Consider the following 20908-nt stretch of genomic DNA (forward strand, 5'->3'; position numbering starts at 1 on the left):
AAAGCTTTTTTCTTTGAGAGACAGTAAAAAATTCAAGTTCCATTCTTGCTTCAGATCCTTACTGAGAAAAAATAGGCATAAAAGAAGACAGTTTGCAAATCAAACAATGAAGCTGCTGGGGTCAGAACAACGGACTGACCATCCCAGAGTCCAGACATCAACATCATTGGATGTGTTTGGATTATTTCAGAAAATGATAAACCAACTTCTAAGACTGAACTTTGGAGGTGTTTAAAAATATCCCTACAGATTTCTTCAAAAAGCTGAAAGTGAGTCTCCTGAAAAGAATGGAATCTGCAGTGTTAGAAATAAAGGTTCTCTGCAGGTACATTTTTCGTTCATCAAGGTGCAAACAATAAATAAACAAGTAAATATTCCCTCAAAGGTACAACAGTGGTTTTAAGGTCTGATTGTGAAACTTAAATACGTTTTTCCAGGTGAAAAGTTAGTATTTGTACTTTTTCATAATCAAATGTTTTAAAACAGAACAATAAAATAAAAGTCTGGAGACGAGATGGGGTGTGTGGAGTCTGACATGCACTCTTGAGGGTCCCACCCCAGTGACAAGAGGGGAACTGCCCCAGTGACAGTTTAGTACCTTTATTTCTGAGAATGTGTAATTAAGGTTGTTGAGGCTTCTGTTAAATGTACATTTTAAGCTTTTTCTTAACGCTGAAAAAAGACACTTGTACTTAATGGTCCCTTTGACTAGAAATTAAATAAATGATGGGTGGTCTCTGTCTTTTGCATGTAAGTTTAACATTACATACAAACTCAGAATACATGTGTAGGTTCACTGGTTATTCTGGATAGTAATTAAATGGGTATATTTGTGTCGTACATATCATGACCCACTGTAAAGACATCTGAGTCTGCATGTTTCTCTAAAACAAACCATTTTGTAAGACTTGATCTGAGTCTTGAAGATCTGAGACTGAATTACACAGAAATGTCGAAAAATCAGTAAAATTCCTGTTTGAATGAACATTTGCAGGTATTTTGCATTGAAAAATGACAAAGAAAATGAAATGAAAATAAAGCATGTAAAAGAAGGCACAGTGTTATTTTTTTTTATTTATTTCCTTAATGTAACCTCTTTCCAGTCCAGCTCCTGTTGGTACTGTCTTTAGAGCTGGTTTCTTAGGCCCAGATTAAGCCTAACCCTGGATTAAGTGGAATTTTTTAATGGTGCAACCCCAATGACATGCAGTTTAATCCACGACTACACTCTTAAAAACAAGTGCCACAGTGATGCCAGAGAAAAACCCTTAAAAAACAGGTTTCAAAAAGGGATTTGTGAGCATAAAGAACCTTTTAAAGGTTTAAAGAATCTTCACACAATGTAGAACTTTTAGAACTTTTACATTGTGTGGAGATTCAAAACTTCAAAAAGGTTCTTCACACTCACGTCTCATTTACTAAAACAGAACTGTCAATTGGAAGTTTTTAGGGAACCAAAATTGGTTCTTCTATGGCCCAGTACCTTTATTTTTGAGAGAGTATAATCCATGTCCACAGAGCAGGTCCATAGAGTTTAATTCTAAGCCTGATTTAGCACGTCTGATAAAGCTAGTCAGTGTCTCCAGGAGCATCTAAATCCCAGAGAGAGGTGTGTTGGGTTTGGAGGTGTTCTCTCTCTCTCAGCCTCTGGCGTGGCAGACTGCAGTAAACGGCTCTGACTGCACCTGAACTAAGTGCACAAATAATCACCAACGCAAACTCTCACACAAAGCAGCTCTGAGCAGAGCTTTCCTTCCATCTGAATGCACTTCTCTCTAAAGATGAATAATGTGATTATCACGCACCACATTCACTCAGATTCTGAGTCGATTAATGCAGATTTCATTATCATGAAAGAGCATGAAAGAGAGAGAGAGAGAAAGAGAGAGAGAGACAGACAGTGAGAGAGAGAAGGTTAGGAGAGAAAGAAAGAAAGAAGGATAGGAGAGAGAGAGTGAAAGAGAGAAGGATAGGAGAGAAAGAGTAACAGACAGAGAGAGAGAGACAGACAGTGAGAGAGAGAAGGATAGGAGAGAGAGAGAGAAAGAGAGAGAGAGAGAGAGAGTGAGAGAGAGAAGGATAGAAGAGAAAGAAAGAGAGAAGGATAGGAGAGAGAGTGACAGACATACAGAGAGAGAGACAGAGAGAGAGAGAGAGAGAGAGACAGAGGAAGAGAGAAAGGAAGAGAGAGAGACAGAGACTGAGAGAGAGATAGAGAGAGAGAGAGAGAAAGAGAGACAGACAGACAGAGAGAGAGAGAGAGGAGAGAGAGAGAGAGAGAGAGAGACTTATTCTCTGTTACACATAAAACTACCATATTAAAGTATGTATTTAAAACTATTACTGACATCTGACTTAAAGGAGCACTGCCCTCTTGTGGATTTAAAAGGTATTGTTACATTTTGTTCCTGTCCATAAATAAATAAATACATAAAATACTTTCTTTTAATGTAAGTTAATATAAAGACATTTTATTGTAAGTAATTCTGGAGCATTTGTATTGATTCATTTTCACACAATGTAAAGATGTAAAGGAGATCTGCTGAGCCCAATGCTGTAGAAATAACAAAAAAAAAAAACTAAAAAAAAAATTAAAAACTTCTTTTTTTTGACAGCAATGATTCTTTTCTCATTTGATTTCTCACTAATTAAACCAATACTTTTCTCAATAACCGTCCACTTTTCTTTGTTTTGGAAACACAGATTAGTGAATAAGGGACCGTCTCACGTATTTAACTAAAAGAAGGCAAAATCAAGTCAAACCCTTTAAGCCTTCTACAGATCCCAGTGAAAGTACGGCACTCTACCAAAATGATTTACTTAAATAGGTCCACGGATCATGAACTTGGCTTAATATTTTTAAAAACAAGTTCCTATGAAGGATGGACTCCTCAACCTTCTACTTTTTCTCAATATTTCACTCTTTTCTGACTTATTGATCTCTTATTAGTATAAAACCAGTGGGCCTGTTGTCTAAATGTTCACAGCAACTGCTTACTACTGGTTACTATCTTGCATTTAACCCAATAAACAAGTAGAAGTTAATACTTTTTTTTAATGTTGCTATTATTATTGTATTTTTAAGCCGACAACTAATTTGCTGTTCGTGTTTCATTTTTCAGTGCTGGAGTTTCTGACCGCTGCATTTTTAAATTAGGGTTTTTACAAGATTTTTACACTATAGTTTTTCAGTGTGTAATGAATACTCAGCCAATCAGAGGACAGTGATGTCACAATGCGATAAAAACAAGACACCGCCCACAAGTGAAGTACCGCGTCTCGTGTGGCCTCACAGTGGATGTCACCGTGCCCCCTGTGCTGTCATAATGAGGCCTATAAAAGCCCAAATGTGGTCAATTTTCTTTCTTTTTTTACACTCTACTGTTTTACACTTGAGCTGTGCGCATGAGCCTTGCGAGAATTCATTTTTGATCAACTGACCAAACCAGAAAGGCTGGTGACTTAATCATGCCTGACCAGAGAAAGAAGAAAAAGAAGAAGACGGGCCGAGTTGTGGTCAACCTGCTGCTGTGCTCCTCCTGAGCTGCTGCAGAGGTGGAGCTTCAGAATGTGAGGAAGACCAGACCATTTGTTACAAGCAGAGTTGATCACTGTAATGATCTTCTTACTGGACTTCCTAAGAAAACAATACATCCTTTACCATTCATACAAAATACAGCAGCAGCACCCTAACAAAAACAACACAGAGAGATCAGATCACTCCTGTTTTAAAAGAGCTGCACTGGCTGCCTGTATCGCTCACTAGTTCTGCTACTAGTTTTTAAGGCTCTAAATGACCTCAATGCACCACTTACATCTCAGAGTGTCTGTTTGTTTATGTTCCAGCACGCAATCTTAGATCTGCAGATGCTGACCTTCTGCAAACACCTCTGTAAAATACAGAAAACATGGAGAGACTCGTTCAGTTATTCTGCTTCTAAACTGTGGAGCTCAACTCCACCTTTTATTGGTCAAGTTCAGTGCTCACTTTTAAGAAGCATCTAAAAATGTAAAAACAAATAAAAACGTATAAATTAATACTTATTTGATTTCTTGTATTACTGTTAAACTTTATCACCTGTCTGTAAAGCACAGAAACGTGCAATGTAAATAAAAATAAAAATAAAAATTATAATTATTATTATCATAACAACAATTATGGCATATAAATAAGTTACAATAAGTTAGCAAAAAGTTCTTACAACAATTTCAAAATGATAAATATTATATACTGCATAGATTTAAGATGTTTTTTTGCAGCGTGACTTAATGCGTGAGTGACTGAATGACATGAGATGTTCTGAGTTACTGTATCACACCCTCATGAGCATCGGTCAATACTACCACGGGCAGATCAGCGCTGACCACTCAATACCGGCCCGAGGCAGCTGATTGAGTCTTGTGAATAAAATCTCTGAGTCTATATTTAGTGGACTACTTAAAAACTCTCTCGTGGTGGGCAATAAACCACAGGCCAGTCAAAAGCAGACAGTTCTTCTTTTGTTACATAAGCAAAAACGTGATCACCAAAAGCATGAGCGGAAATCTCTGCATGGCTGTTAGTGTGGAGATGCGGATATGTAGGGCATGTCCGAGTGCGGACATGATTGATGCCCTATTTTGTTCAGTGTAATTAAAATGTCCTCTTGCCTGGAGCTAACTTACTGCTTCACCAGCTCTGGTCACCGCATCCCGCAGAGTTACTATGGCAACACCCACGACTCGATCATACTGACTAATACTATATCCACTGTCCATCACAGCAAAATCACCCAGGCTGAATTAACTCGCACACTGTCCAGAAGCAACCGGTCAACTTTTACATGGAGTGAGCTGGACTTAAACGATCACTGCAAGGATTAATTCAGCTCAGGTGATTTTACTGCACCACCATTCAAAAGTCTGGAGTTTTCCTATAAGTTTTGGTATTTTATACAAAACAGTAACACTGTATATTTAAATACGATCACAGGGGTATTCAAACTTTTATGTGGTATAATGTATATATACACTTATTGTCCATTCTATCAGCTCCACTTACTATATAGGTGCACTTTGTAGTTCTACAATTACAGACTGTAGTCCATCTGTTTCTCTGCATACTTTGTTAGCCCCCTTTTACCCTGTTCTTCAGTGGTCAGGACCCCCATGGACCCTCACAGAGCAGGTACTATTTGTGTGGTGGATCATTCTCAGCACTGCAGTAACACTGACATGGTGGTGGTGTGTTAGTGTGTGTTGTGCTGTTCTGAGTGGATCAGACACAGCAGTGCTGCTGGAGTTTTTAAACACCTCAGTGTCACTGCTGGACTGAGAATAGTCCACCAACCAAAAATGTCCAGCCAACAGCGTCCTGTGGGCAGCGTCCTGTGACCACTGATGAAGCACTAGAGGATGACCAACACAAACTGTGCAGCAGCAGATGAGCTATCGTCTCTGACTTTACATCTACAAGGTGGACCGACAAGGTAGGAGTGTCTAATAGAGTGGACAGTGAGTGGACACAGTGTTTAAAAACTCCAGCAGCACTGCTGTGTCTGATCCACGCAGACCAGCACAACACACACTAACACAGGTCCATGGGGGTCCTGACCACTGAAGAACAGGGTAAAAGGGGGCTAACAATGTATGCAGAGAAACAGATGGACTACAGTCTGTAACTGTAGAACTACAAAGTGCACCTATATAGTAAGTGGAGCTGATAAAATGGACAATGAGTGTAGAAACAAGGCCGTAATTGCATATTGCATGCAGGCACACACATATATGCATATAGGTCTAGTATATTAGAATCATTTTATACAATATCTGCAACAAAATCTGTTTTATATGTCTTGAAAACACTCATTCCAAACTTTTGAATGGCAGTGCCACAAATTGCAGTCACTAATACTGCATGACATACAAATGAAATGATATCAAGCCATGGACCTTTGTCTGGAACTGGGTTTGGCAGCCACGTCTGCTGCAGGCTGGGACTTTGCCTGCCAATTAAAACCAAATCAATGCTCATATATTCACACCATTGACAAGTTCTGCTGCAGCGCAGAGGCTGTCATCTAATCCACTCAAATCAGTCTGTTCAGATTAGGATCAGCCCATGCTTGATAGAGGCCATGAAGATCCTCCTCGAGTAAATGATTTACCTCTCAGAAAGCATTTCTCTCTCTCTCTCTCTCACTCAGTGTATTTGTGCTCTGTTACCTCGTGACACAGCCAAGGTCCTGCCCGTCTCCGACTCAGCACATTTCTCTGATCCCTTGGCTGGCAGTAAACAAGTGACATAACCACAGTGTCTAGAAAGAGAGTCTGGAGAAAAGAATGAAAGTGATACTTTGGCAAAAAAATATAATTGTCACAATTGTAAGTTTGCTGTGTTTGGTACATAAACAAAGTGGACCAAAGTGTAGAACAATAAAAGAAAAGAATAAATGTAGGAAATGGGTACTTTAATAACTCAATGCAGTTTGAGGCAAGTATATGATGATTTAGGTTTGCAGTTTACATTGATTATTGGTGAAGTATAAGTTTCCATTACTTATTAGCTGCATTAGCCTTGCAGCTACAGTGCAAAAAAACATATCACTTTTTACCCGACCGTTTTCCAACCTCTCTTTATCCCTAAAAATTAAACAGGCTGTTTTTGCTACTGTGCCTTTAAGAAACATACAAATGCCCTGTGTTCTGATTGGCTGCCCTGTATCGTGCCTCATTAAAAAGACAGTCCAGGCTTTAACATGCTGCTATTACTGTGAGAAATGTGACGTACTTTATACATTTTTATAGATAATGCAAAGCAGGTTGAGGCAATTGTGTGATAATGTGTGTAATGGCAGTTTGCATGATGCTAATTGGTGGAGTGTATAAGCATCACTGACTTGTTAGGAGTTGTTAACAGTCCAGGCTGAAACACTCCTTATAGCTTCAGTTTTAAAGGGTGGAGCTAAACTGCTGTAGGCTGAATAGGCAAACATATGTAAATGGTTATATTTTGTGACATCACAAGAACAACTGAGGCAAAATGGTCTGTTTTTCAGCTTAGTTTTCCCATTTATAGAGTATATGGACTGGAGACATTTTGAAACTTTAGCAGTGTTTACATACTGCATAAAACCCTTTTATTAAAAAAAAAAGAGAGGAAAAACTGGCTTTCGATAATATGGGACGTTTAAATCATCTCTAATAGATTTGCTTATGTGATCTCTGACACCATATGACATACTGTTGTCTATAAAAATGAACAAAAGCACAGACAAAATTCAGGCTTTAAGATGCTGCTACTGCTGTTTGGAAATACAATGCAGTTTGAGGCAGGTGTGTGGTGATGTGTGTGAAATTGCCATGCAGTTTACATGATGCTAATTGGTGGGGTATAAGCTTCCATTACTTGTTAGCTACATTAGCCTTACAGCTACAGTGCAAAAAGCCATTTCATTTTTTACCCGACCGTTTTCCAACCTCTCTTTATCCTTTAAAATAAAACAGGCTGTTTTTGTTACTGTGCCTTTAAGATATGTGCAAATGGTGTCTGTTCTGATTGGCTGCCCTGTATTGTGCCTCATTAAAAAGACAGTCCAGGCTTTAAGATTCTGCTATTACTGTGAGAAATGTGACGTACTTTATAAATTTTTATAGATAATGCAAAGCAGTTTGAGGCAATTGTGTGATAATGTGTGTAATGGCAGTTTGCATGATGCTAATTGGTGGGGTGTATAAGCATCCAGTGCTTGTTAGGAGGAAAATAAGATGTATTTGATTTGCAGCCTCACACACAGCTCTGGCTGGTCATTCTGTGTGGACAGCCCAGGCTGTAATAGGACTCTCCAGCTCTCCACTCGAGCCACTGAATGTACAGTATGAAAATAGCTTATCGAGGAACAGCATGTGTAGTGGCATGAGTTCACCTGTCTCTAATCAACTGCAAGCTTAGCTGGACAAGACACTTTGTGCTGACACTTTTCCAAATCTTTTGGAATCTGTTACGTACGTTATGTTCTGCACGAATAAAACAGAAAAAATAAGAGTCCGAGATCAGTTTGAATACATTAGACACTTCAGAAGTTTGGAAGAACTTGTCAAATTAATCATTGCTGCTAAGTTTTCAAAAACGACTCAAACAGTGCAGATTGAAATATTATGAACTGTTTACCAGAAGGTCTTTTCGATTTTTGATTCAATATTTCAAGTTTTTTTGGAACTCCAAGAGGTTAATTATCTGTCCATAGTAAAATCCTGCCATGTTATCTGCCTCGAGATTTGATCACGGCTTTCAAAATTAAAGGCAATCTTCTGGGTATTATTTTATTCTAACTCATTCTTGATGGCTTGACAGTTATTTTAGAATCATTTACTGTTCATAGAAGCCCATATTCAACAAGTAGAGCACAAAAAATCACCTCCCAATTTTTTCCTTCTCTGTTTCCGACAGCAGTATGTCAAAATTTTACATAGTATCACTTATTTTCTCAGAATATTGATCCACTATGTCAAAATAATCACTTATTTTTTTCTAAATTATGACATGATGTTAATGAAATGACTTCTTATATTTTGAAACAATGGTTTATTATCCCAAAATTTTGACATAGTATGTCAAAAATTTGTCTTAATTATTAAAACTCTAAAGAACGTAAGTAATCATTTTGAAATACTAAGACAATATTTCAAGGAAATAAGCCATTATTAATAGTTAGTCAAAATTTTGAGAAAATAAGTGATTATTTTGAGATATTATGCCAAAATGTCAGGAAAGTAAGTCATTATTTCTAGTTATTAAGCCAAAATTTTGAGAAGAAAAGTAATTGTTTTGAGATTGAAAATCTGAGCAAATAAGTTGTTATTTTGACATTCCAAATCATCTTTAGATACTGCTACCAAAAACAGAGCCTCAAATTAGTGTGTAAGGATTTCCCTAACAGCACTGTTCATCATTCTGGACACATCAATATTTTATCTATTTTTACAGCTTGAACTGAAATCTATGAAGCTGAAAAATGTAAATGTATCTGCAGAAAAAATGATTACATTATCCAAAACACTAATTCTAAACTTCTGGCATGGCAGTGTAAGTGGCAATTTATCGACAGTAAACTGACACACTTTCATGCATGCAAACATGAACACACACACACACACCATGACCTGTGATGGTAAGCGCGGCTCCCCCAAATCAATGCCATACGACATTGAAAGCAGAAAACTCTGAATCAAAGCTGTCGCCATGGTAACCACCCCCTTTCCCACCTCACGTCCGCTGATCGATTGGGGTTCAGTGCTGGTGGGACCGACCCAGAAGAATCACTAACCTACATAGCAGGCAGAACGCACTGTCCACCAGAGAGCGGAGGCCAGTTACAGAGAGAGAGCTGGGCGAACAGCAGAGGAGGAGGAGGAGGAGAGAGAAAATTCAACAAGAGAATTAAACAAGCAGGACTGGGGTAGAGAGTGAGAGAGAGTGAGACAGAGAAAGAGAGAGAGAGTGAGGAAAAGAGGGAAGGAACTGAAAAACAGGAGAAAAGTGAACTGCGTCCACTACCAGGGGAAAATGATGACCGGTGCATTGTACCTGCTGCTGGCCGTCTGTCTCCACATCAGGCCGTTAAGTGGAGGTAAGGTGACTTGGTCTGGGCACAGTGACAGCAGCGGCTGGGCTTTAGTAGGTAGAAGTGTTCAGACTTGGCAGAGTGAAAAGGAGCAAAGAGCTTCAGAAATGCTAAGCTTGACTGGGGGTCAGCGGGGGCGGCCCCGCGCAGAAAGGAGCTCAGTGTGCCGGGTCACGGCTGGAGCAGACAGAGGGTCCTGTAGTGGGGGGTTTCAAAGGGACTTTGGGGTTTTTAGACAGCTCATGTTCTGTGAGGGAAAAGTCCAGAAAAGCACACAACACAAGAGAGGAAAGAGTTCAGAAAGTTTTATGTGGAGTATTTTTGATCAGCAAGTAAATATCTCTGTCATGGACTCTTGTAAGTGCTGGTTTTCCGGACTGGAATAAAGCCTAGACCTGGATATTTGACTTTCAGTGGAGAAACTCCATTCAAAATAGTGTGTAGTTTAGGACTAAGCTTATTCTCTGTCTGCAAAACTGACCCAAAGTGTGATAAACAACCAGGAACAATTAGAAATGCCACAGTAAAATGTTTTCTTTTCTGATGTTGATACTGGTATTGAAACCTTAGGTATCAATAGATACCAATAAGCACTAAGCTTTAAAATGAGCTATTTTCAAATGAAGCTCTTCATCTAAAGGGGAATTCCATGTCCACTTTTTCTAAATTTCTGCTCATAAATCAATCATTCCGATGTAAACAAAGTCATTCAGAGTGGTTTATTGTGAAATGTTCCATTCTAAAGAAATTCAGTGGTGGTGACTGGAACCAGATGTCTGAAGTGTGTCATCCCTCCAAAAGCTCCCTCACAGAAAGTGTTTATACTAAATGGCTATGCTAATGCATTGCTTGATGCCTGATATATTGTTTTATTACAGTTTTGAAAGAAGATTTTGAATTAAAATAATTTTGTAACTACACTCCTAGCAGAGAAGTATAAGCACTTTGTCCAAAGACAAAATAGTCCCAAAAGAAAATCTACAAAAAGGCAACTTTACAGAAGAAGGCCAAAATGTTCTTAGCTTTTCATGTAAGTTAATATATAGCGCTTTTATTCCAAGCTGTTTTGGAGCATTTCTACTGGTCCATTCAACATGAAATTCACACAAAGTAAAGGGCAGCTGTTGTGCTTAAATGATGTAGAAAAATGAAAATCGGAAAAAATGGAGACACTTTTATTTTATTTATTTATTTTTGGGCAGCGACGATATAAAAACTCTATTCCCTGGTTGTTAAATAAAATGCTTATATTTGCATGGCAGATCTTGTGACTGCTGGTTCCTATCACCACTGTAAAGAAATCAGAATCTGAAAGTTCCTTTACAATTGACCGTTTTGCCTCAAACCACTCTGAATGACTTTTTTTACATCACAACCACTAAATTAAGCAGAAATCAGAGGAGCTCTCCTTTCAGATGTGCATCTAAAAGTGGGCTTTCATGCTCAAACTGCTGAAACATTACTGGAATCAATAATAATAAAGTAAAGTTTTTGAAATTATAAAAAGAAATGTTACTGTAAAATATATAAAATGATTTATTTAATTAGTAGGAAGATGTTGGAAGCTTTTCTTAAGTTGTGTAGACATATCCAGAACCCTGAACAAAACTGTAAACGTCTGAAATAATATTTAAAAGTCAGAGGTGTCGGGTTGGCTTTTGCGTGAGTTTTTCAGACTGTCACACATTATACTGATGAAAATATGATAAACATAGTAGATACTTCACTCACATCCTTGGAAGACATGTCCTTCACCAAGTTTTGACTGAATTCTTTTTGAACACTGTTTCAATATGCTTGCAATCTTCAGATTCATCTGCTCGGGGAAGGGGTCCAAAGCACAACCTGTGTAGTGAAATGTTCTTGGACATGTTCTGTGCAATTACACATTTTAACCAGAGAGGTCCCCAAATCCCCAAATCTACAAATCCTACATAGTGTAGCTTTAAATACACTTCTTTAAGCATGCAAAACTTATTTGAATTCATTGAGCAACTTTAAATCAACGTTTTGTCTTGTGATTCACGTTTCCTGGCTGCTGATGCTTCATTTATGACTCACATTAAGGGTCATGATCATGTGGTTATAAGTAACAAGGAAATCGCAACTAGGACACAAGATATGGTTTATTCACATAGGCGTGTGACCATGCGCACACACATAGGCACACACACGCACACACACACACACACACACACACACACACACACATACATGCACCATATAACTTAGGTCTAACAACAATAGGAATAAGTGTCTGAGAATTGATCTGAGTGAGCTTTGCTATGATATAATATTCAGTGTCATGCCAGGACTTTGAAATCTGATCCTCGGCAGAGGGAGGAGGTCCATCTAGCTGCTCAGATTGTGCAGAGATGTTTACCCAAGCTTGTTTCAGACAGAAAGGGAAGTTCTGGTGTAACCACACTTCAGCATGTAATTTTAACAATGAAAAAGAGGAACAGCACATCACGTCCACACTACAACCCACAGACACATATACATATTCAAATCTAGCCACACTGTGCTGCACCTGACTCCTTAACATGACTAGACCTTGTGAATAAACCATTAACATTCACTGTGTTGTCGGTACTGCTATAATATATTAATGATATAAACTGATTGTTTGTTCCAAACGTCATTAGCGTTAATATTACATTTCAACTAGGTATTTATATGAATTTATTAATTAATTTTATTTATTTATTAATGTTATTCAATATGAGGAAATGAAAAAATAGGAGGTTTCATTTGAGGTTTTATACAAGGCTTTATATATCGCTGTTTTCGGAAGAAAACCTTGTATCTCCAAAACGGTAACTTTACAGAAGAAGGAAAAAATCTACTATACTTTTAATGTAAAACAATGGAACCAGATTTTTTCCAAGTAATTTTGGTCCATTTTTTTTTCACACAATGTAAAGGGCAACCGGCATTTTTTAATTATGTTAAAAACTGGAAAATGGAGATACGAGGTTTTCTTCCGAAAGCAATGATATATATATATATATATACATATATATATATATATATATATATACATATATATATGTGTGTGTGTGTGTGTGTGTGTGTGTGTGTGTGCGCGCATACTGTGCACACACTTTACTTTTAATTTAAGTCAATGGAACAAATCATTTTTTCCTTTCACCATGAAATTTACACACAATGTAAAGAGCAACGATGTATACATTAAAAGTTATAGCAAAAGTTATAGCACATTTTATATTTTATGTCCCAATATGTTACATGTATTATATTACATTATATGTATTATATTGTGTTATATATTACGTTATATAAGTTCAATATATTAAATTTAGTAAATAAACAGTAATTGTGCATTAGAATAGGCAAAAATGTGTTGTCTGTAGAGGATGTGGTCACTTATTTTCATTTTGAAAACCCACAAAACATGTCAGTTCACTAAAGGCACCCAAACTTTCTTTATACGACCGTGTTCCATAACATAACAAATAAAAAAATAACAAATATCCAATACTAGCTATAATAAATACTAGCTGAAATGTCCCTTTAAAATAGTGATGATAGCAAAAGTGTGTTGTCAATCACCAAATCATGTTAAGAATGTACAGATGGTTTTGAGATCACTTACTTGATTCAAATGTGTTCATCATTTCCACATAGATACAGTATATTACATCTCAACAATGACGGCTAAACAGTGAGTAAACAACATAATAAGCAAGACACCCATAATGGTGTACTATATTTTATATTCATGGTGAAATACACATATTTGAATCAAGTAAATTCAGTACATTACTATTGTCAGTAAATGCACATAAGAGGACATACCTGCAGATCCACATGCTCAGTATCTCCCTGTTTGCCCTCCTGCAGGTCTGCTGAAGTTGGAGGGTGAGCTGGAGGGCAGCACTGTGATCAGTCACTCTCAGGGTTTGGTGGGCCGCCTGGAGACCCTCCTCCTCCAGGGGAACAGCAGTGACGTGTCCCTGCGTGTGGAGACGGCGGACGGCGACGAGGTGAAGCTGATCCAGGCCCACGCTTTGGTTCTGTCCCTACAGAGCCCAGCATTCAACCGCATGCTGCAGACCCGCAACAGCAGCACACTGGTCCTGCAGGAGAATGCAGACTGCGTGGCCGTCTTCGAGAAGTTCATCAGGTCAGCTCTTGACTGGACACACACAGCAAAGAAAACAGTCAAAGTTTGTAGACACCCTTTTCCAGTGTTTGTTCTGAAATCATGGTATTAATAGGACGCTTGCCTCTACTGTTCTGGGAAGGCTCTACACTATATGTTGCAACACTGCTGTGAGGGTTTGATTGCCACAAGAGCTCAGGTACTGATGTTGGATAATTAGTTCTGGATCGCCACTCAAACTCATTCCAAAGGTATAGGATGGAGCTCCAGCACTCCAGAGAGCACAGTTGCACTCTTCCACAGCCCAGTGCTGGAGGGCTTTGTAGCCAACACTTGGCATTGGGCATGGAGACACTAGGCTCACGTGTGGCTGCTCCAGAATATCCCATTCTATTATCAGTGCTTTTTAAAGGAAGTTATCAAAGCTATATGTGTGCAACTGAATGCAAGGGGTGCACCTTAAATTTGCAGAATTCACTAATTAGAAAGAGGCATCTGGACACTTTTGTGTATGTATACGAAGGCCAGGGGTAATCCAGGCCCAGAGTTGTGAAACACTGATCAAACACTGTACATCTTAGAGAGCAGCAGAAGCAAACTTGTAACTCTTTGAAATACATGAAAGACATGAAAATCATTGAAACACTTTGATGTGACAGAACCACTACTGAGTCAGTAACTCACTCGGTGGAGCTGAATGCAAATACATTACCTCTGCAGGTAAAACCTTACAGAATGCCAAGGGAACACACAATATGTCCCTCTAGTGGTCAGCAGCTGAAAAGCAGCCCCCCCTCCCCAGCAAGGGGCACAACAAGAGATAAGATCAATCAGACTCTGCTGATTGCAAATGAATTGGCTGTATTGGATTTAGCTTCTCATGTGCAAAACAGAGCACAGGGAGCAATATTACTGTGCTTGTTTTTCTTACCTCATATTTGTAGAATAAGCTGATTTAGGGTTATGTTAGCACCTAGGATAAAATGATGGATACGTTCCAAACAGAACCCAAATACATACAAATGTCATGTATAAAAAACTGTGTTCCCTTTAACTCTGCACTAAAAAGCCTGCTGTAGAAAACCAGCCGTAATTTAATTTAAAGTTTGAAATGGAGCCAACGTCTGTGCAGCTACTTGAAGAAGAGCCTAATATGGTACAGCAATAAATACGCTTTATTGCTTAATTCCTGTTTTTTGTTTGGATGTGATCTATGAATCGTGTTGATATTCATGATCCATATCTGTCATTAGTGTGGACACGCCTCTGGCCTAAAAGGACAATATCAGTATTGTCATAGGGATGGTCCACTTGCGTCACGAACAACAATAAAAACATAATATTTACGATACAGTCCATCCTTGCCATAGCGATGCAGCTCTGTCTGTGCTGGATGATGACCACAGTGATATTAGCACAGTGATGCAAAGTAAAAATTAATAAAATTTGGTGTTGACAGATGACACAAAACCTATTTTTTGTCTTAATGTTACAAGGTCTGATGTTTTTAGAGCTGTGTGGACACACAAATCTGCTCTTTTCAAATCAGATCTGAGCCACTTTTATATGTGGCCTGAGATTGGATTGGATTGCATATCAGATTCATTGGATTGCATATCAGATTGCCGTGCAACCTTCAGAATCAGAATCACTTCATTTCGCCAAGTATGTTACACTTACAAGGAATTTGTCTTGGTGAGTCACACATGCATGACATGTACCAAGCAAACAGACTGTTAACAAGAATTTATCAAAGGGAAAATTAAAATAAAAATACAACAAATAGAATAAAGAATAATGAATAATAAAGAGCTGTGGAGGAGTTAAACAGAAGTGTGTATATCATATATAGAATATTACAGAATGATACGAAAATGTGCAGAAATGTAACTTCTCTACACTCTTAGAAATAAAGGTGCTGTGCTGGTACATTTATCAGTCATCAAGATACAAACAATGTAATTTTACCCACAAATGTACAAAGATGGTTTTAAGGTCCAACTGTGAACCTTAAATAAGTTTTTCCCAGGTGAAAAGTACATATTAGCACCTTTTTTTTATAATCTAATGTTTTAAAACAGACCAATAAAATAAAAGCCTGGAGACGAGACGGGGTGTGTGGAGTCAATACAATTTAGAGAATATAATTTCCATGGATTATGGTACAGTTATGTTCCCTGACTAAAGGTACTGAGATGTACCTCTGAGGGAACCACCCCAGTGACAATAGGGGTACTGCCCCAGAGAGTGTATAGTTGTGCAAATAGCATTACGTTACAGAGGAGTTACTGTAATACAGTAAGGAGGTTGTAGAGTGAGTGTGAGGTGTCCACTGTGGTTGATGAGCTGTAGACCTCTGAGGAAAAAGCTGTTAGCGTGTCTGGTGGTGCTGGTTTGATGGTCCTGAATCTTGTACCAAAAGGACGTGGTGGTAAGAGGTGATGTCCAGGACAAGAGGGGTCAGCTGTAATTTTATTGGCGCGCTTTGTCACTCTGCTGTTGTAAATGTCCTGAAGCATTGGCAGACTACATCGGATGATCCTTTCCACTGTCCTGATTACTTACAAGTAGTTTAGTTCGTTCTTGTGAGGTGGAGGAACCAAACCAGATGGTTATGGATGATGTGATGATTGCTGTGAAGAACTGAATCATCAGGGCCTGTGTCAGGTTGAATTTCTTCAGCTGTCTCAGGAAGAACGTTCTCTGCTGGCTCTCTTGGCTGCTGAGATTGTGTTCCTCCTCCACTTCAGGTTCCTGGATATGTTGACGCCCAGGAATTTAAGTGACTCCTCAGTGGAAACCACAGAGCCATTGATGTTGAGGAGGGGTGGGGAGGGACGATTGCGCCTAAAGTCCACCACCATCTCTACAGTGTTTTGTGTGTTGAGCAGCAGGTGATTGCTGCTGCACCAAGAGAACAACTGGTGATGAAGTCTACACCTTAATAAACCTTAATAAAAATGGTGAGAATTTATGCAGCATAAACAGCAGTGGCTAACTTGACTTTTCTGCCAGTAAACGCTGCAAAAGCGTTAATGTATCTGGCCTTTTTTCACCTTCTGCCTGGTCATGAACAGCTGGGTGCTGTTCAAAGCTTATGATCTTTGCAACAAAGGGTTGTGCTACACTGTAAGCCCGGATAAGTTGAATTTACTTAAAAAATTTGAGGAAACCGGTTGCCTTAAAAAAATTAAGTAATGTTTAATGAAAACTTGAGTTAGAATAACTATAATTTTTGTGTTAGGCTAACTTAAACACATGTTTGTGAAACTCTTAAACTCTAGTTATTGTAATTTAACATCTTGAAATTGGAATTTGACTACGTTTTATTAGGCAATTGAATTTTTTTTCTAATTAAGTGATATTAACCACTTTGACAAACACCGAAGAGTTAACCTTTACAGTGTACATGGTCACTGACTGATATAAACCCCCACTCATCAGCAAAGAGTGCAACAACTTTTGCTCTTAGCCAACAACACAATGTCAGGCAACTGAGTTAAACATATATAAAACACATCCGCCTGAGGAAAGGCAGTCTGGGTCTGACGGTGAGTAAAACAAATGGAAAGAATCACTCAATATGCAAATAGATGGAGCCAGCAGCCAATGGGAAAGAAATATATGTTTAATCGAACAAGATCGTGTTAACAAAACACACATGTAACTGCATTTTACAGCTTACTTAGTTTGACTCCGTTTCACCCATTTGTTCAGCAACTTCAGTGAGAAAGAAACAATTATAACCAACAGAAACGTCGTCATTTTTTGAATGTAGGGATTCAAAGTTGCCATAGCAACAGACTAAACTAAATAGCAATAAGTTAATTCAACTCAAAAATGCCATTTGAGTGTGCAAAATCATCAAAAACGTTCCCTTAAGTTAAAATTGTTGAGTGATATGTGGGATATACTGAGTTTTATGTACAACAGACTTAATTTATTTGAGTTAAAACAAAATGCGGGATTACAGTGTACTAGTTTGTTAATTTGTTGTTAGTTTTGCTGTGCGGGTTGATGTTGATGTGCATATGCGGGTCGTTTCAGGGCATGAGTTTGTTCACACTAAAGACAGAAATGGATCACTTCAATACATGAAGGTGAACCATCAAGGCAGAAGATTGGATTTGAGCAAAAAATCTGCTCATTTCAGCACAAATTTCTGTATAACTTATTCATTGAGTTGTAAAGTCATTCAGAGCGGTTTGATATGAAATGGTTAATTGTAGAGAAACTTGCCATCTTGGATTTCTTCACATTGGAAGTGAAGTGGTTCTTCTGTGGCATCACATCAAAGAACCCTTTTGGCATCTTTCCTTTTAAGAGTGAAAACTAAGGCTTGTAATTTGAACATAGCTTAAGACATCCTTTAGAGTGACGTTATCTGGTCTCTGTCTGCAGGTACCTGTACTGCGGTGAACTCTCCTTACGCTTGGACCAAGCTACATCTCTGCACAAGCTGGCCACCAAATACGGTGTCTCAGATCTCCAGCAGGGACTGACCGAATACATGAGCCAGAACCTGGCCGGCGCCTCAGCAAGCGGTCATGTGGTGGGATGGTACGAGTATGCTGTGGCGGCAGGGGATGAGGGTCTGAAGACCACCTGCTTGCAGTTCCTGTCATGGAACCTGTCATCTGTCCTACGGAGTGCACAGTGGCCATCAGTCAGTGCAGAGCTGCTCCTGGCACTGCTGCGGCGCTCTGATCTGGTGCTTCAGAGTGAGCTGGAGCTGTTCGAGGGCTTGGAAGCCTGGCTGATCCAGAACGATCCAGACAGCTTGACTGTGGAAAATGCTCTCCGGGCGGTGCGCTATGCCATGATACCACCGCTGGAGCTTTTCCGCCTGCAGCGCTACTCACCCATCCTGGGTCGCTACCATGAGTCGGTGCGGGACCTTCTCTATCTGTCCTTCCAGTTCCACTCGGCTTCCCCGATGCAGCTGGCCAAGTTCTTCGATGTCAACTGCAGCCTGTTTGTGCCACGGAATTACTTAGTAGCATCCTGGGGTACATCCTGGGTTGTCAACAACCCGGTGCGGGATGATCGCAGCACCAGCTTTCAGACCCAGCTGGGTCCCAGTGGCCATGACGAAGGAAAGCGGGTGACGTGGAATGCTTTGTTTTCACCGCGCTGGCTCCCGCTTAGCTTGAGGCCCATGTACAATGAGCAGGGTGCCATGCACCAGTCCCAGGCTGCGCAGCCACCCATGAGTGCTGCTCGCCCACGCATCATCATCACTCCTACCACATCCAGTGCCGAGTTTGCAGGTGTCAGCTTCCAGAAGACTGTGATTGTGTCCACCAGGCAGCAGGGCCAGCTGGTGGTGCGCCACATCTACAACTTCCACCAAAGCACAGAGGAGGCTGGGGACTTCCTAGCTGGAGCTGACCTGCAACAGCGCACCTCTGAATACTTAACAGAGGGGTCCCTGCACCTGCATGTCATCATCAAACCCCTTTATCAGACACTCATCGCCATTAAAAAGTAAAAGCAGATGTGTTGATCGGCATCAGAGACACAAACGTAGCTGTAATCCGAAAGCACTGATGTTCTTCGAATGAGAGATGAGGATTCACTTCAGATGTTAAGAGGATGTGGAAAATTTTAAAGAACATGATCATCGACAAGCCCCTCGATCAGATGCTCATTGCCATGAAAATGTAAAAGCTAATGCGCCAATATCCAGAAGACCCAGCATTGTGTGGAATAAGAGATGAGAATTGGCTTCAGATCTTTAAAGATCTCTTATGATTTCAAATTTTGCCTATTGCTGCCAATCCCAAGCTAAACTTTTCATATGTGAATGACTCCACATTGTCACCAAGCAGAGATGGGAACTCAAGTCAGTGACTTGGACTTGAGTCACATTCAAGTTGCATGTTGATTGGCTTGTGACTCGACTTGGACACAACCTTAAATGACTTGCGTCTCGACTCTTTACTCCAGGGGTGTCCAATCTTATCCGCAGAGGCTGCAGGTTTTCACTCCAACAAAGCAGGAGGTCACCTGATGAAATACTTGAAGACTAAGACCAACTGATTAAAGAATCAAGTGTGCTTTTAGCTTGTTGGGAGTGAAAACCTGCAGCCACACCGGCCCTTTGCGGATAAGTTTGGGACACTCCTGCTTTACTATCTTACTTTAACCTCAGAGCTTCAGTTCCATTCTTTAGACTGGAGGTTTTTCTACAATGAAAGGCTCTTTCTTGAATTCATGCTGGAAGTGACAGGTTTTTAGTGGGAGTTTTCTTTTGTAAAATGCCATGAATGCAGCTAATAACGAGACTAAACTGAAATTCTCTACTAAAGATATAAGGCTTGACTTGGGCCCAATCCCATTTCTTCTTTTTACCCCTACCCCTTGTTTTCGAGTGTCACCATAACACCTCGGAACTGAGTTACAAGGGGTAGTGGTTGATATCTTGCCCTACGAAATGGGACAACCCTCAAATAAAAAAAAACAAAACACTGCTTCATTAAAAGGCGGTGCTCTGTAACGTTAGGTGACCCGGCCCGTCTTCAGAGAAGGGAAAAGTTCAGCGACCTTACTGCTGGTATAAATCATATGCCTTCAAAGAGGGGGTATGAAACAATTATTTATTATCGCCCACTGCTAATTCTTTGGTGAAGTCAGATATTCACCAGCTTCTTGTTCGAATTTTTCCGTTCCACCTTAAATGGTGCAGCATTTACATTCTGGCACTTCAGGCGTCAGAACTGCTGGACTATTTAAGGTGGGACGGGAAAGTTAGCTGGCTAGCTACCGAGACATTAGCATGCTATTAGCGATTTTTTATGCTTGCTATGAAGAAAATGACCATAATACACTGAAACGACATTAAACTAAGATAATACGATGGTTATTGGAATTTTTTAACAGAGAAAATTCTCACATTTGTGGGTTTCTTTGGTCGCTCATGCAGCCATCTTGTCGGTTTTTCTTTTTTTTCTCGTATCACTCCGTTTGGAGTCTCTGAAAAACCTCCGTTTGGAGGGCCATGTAGCCCCTACACTTCGTCCTACCCCTCTATCTCAACAAAAATCGGGACACCCTAGCCCTAGACGTGAACTCGCAAAACAGAGGGCTAAGGGCTAAGTGGTAGGGGCAAGGGGTGAAATGGGATTGGGCCTTGGTCTCACGCCTTAGAGACTCGTGACTTGACTCAAACCTGCAC

At 39.7% G+C, this 20908-nt stretch overlaps 1 protein-coding gene and 1 long non-coding RNA gene across 3 annotated transcripts; one reads left to right on the forward strand and one right to left on the reverse strand.

The window, feature by feature from the left end:
• Positions 1 to 3844: 3844 nt before the first annotated feature.
• Positions 3845 to 9766, reverse strand: LOC118809069. 2 transcript variants are annotated; one of them, XR_005007333.1, is made up of 4 exons: positions 9566 to 9766; positions 9142 to 9365; positions 6205 to 6309; positions 3845 to 3890 (listed from the first exon to the last, which is right to left on the reverse strand). It is a non-coding gene; the product is annotated as an uncharacterized LOC118809069 (long non-coding RNA). The 2 variants fall into 2 exon arrangements; XR_005007332.1 differs by having other exon boundaries at positions 9136 to 9365.
• LOC118808810 (BTB/POZ domain-containing protein 17) lies at positions 9390 to 19222 on the forward strand. Its single transcript, XM_036571685.1, has 3 exons — positions 9390 to 9608; positions 13470 to 13752; positions 18133 to 19222. Exons 1-3 carry the CDS (start codon positions 9545 to 9547, stop codon positions 19220 to 19222), a joined length of 1437 nt encoding a protein of 478 aa, XP_036427578.1. The 5' UTR covers positions 9390 to 9544.
• The last annotated feature ends 1686 nt before the right edge of the window (positions 19223 to 20908 follow it).

Source organism: Colossoma macropomum, unplaced genomic scaffold (genome assembly GCF_904425465.1).
Source record: "Colossoma macropomum unplaced genomic scaffold, Colossoma_macropomum, whole genome shotgun sequence".
Taxonomy (NCBI): domain Eukaryota; kingdom Metazoa; phylum Chordata; class Actinopteri; order Characiformes; family Serrasalmidae; genus Colossoma; species Colossoma macropomum.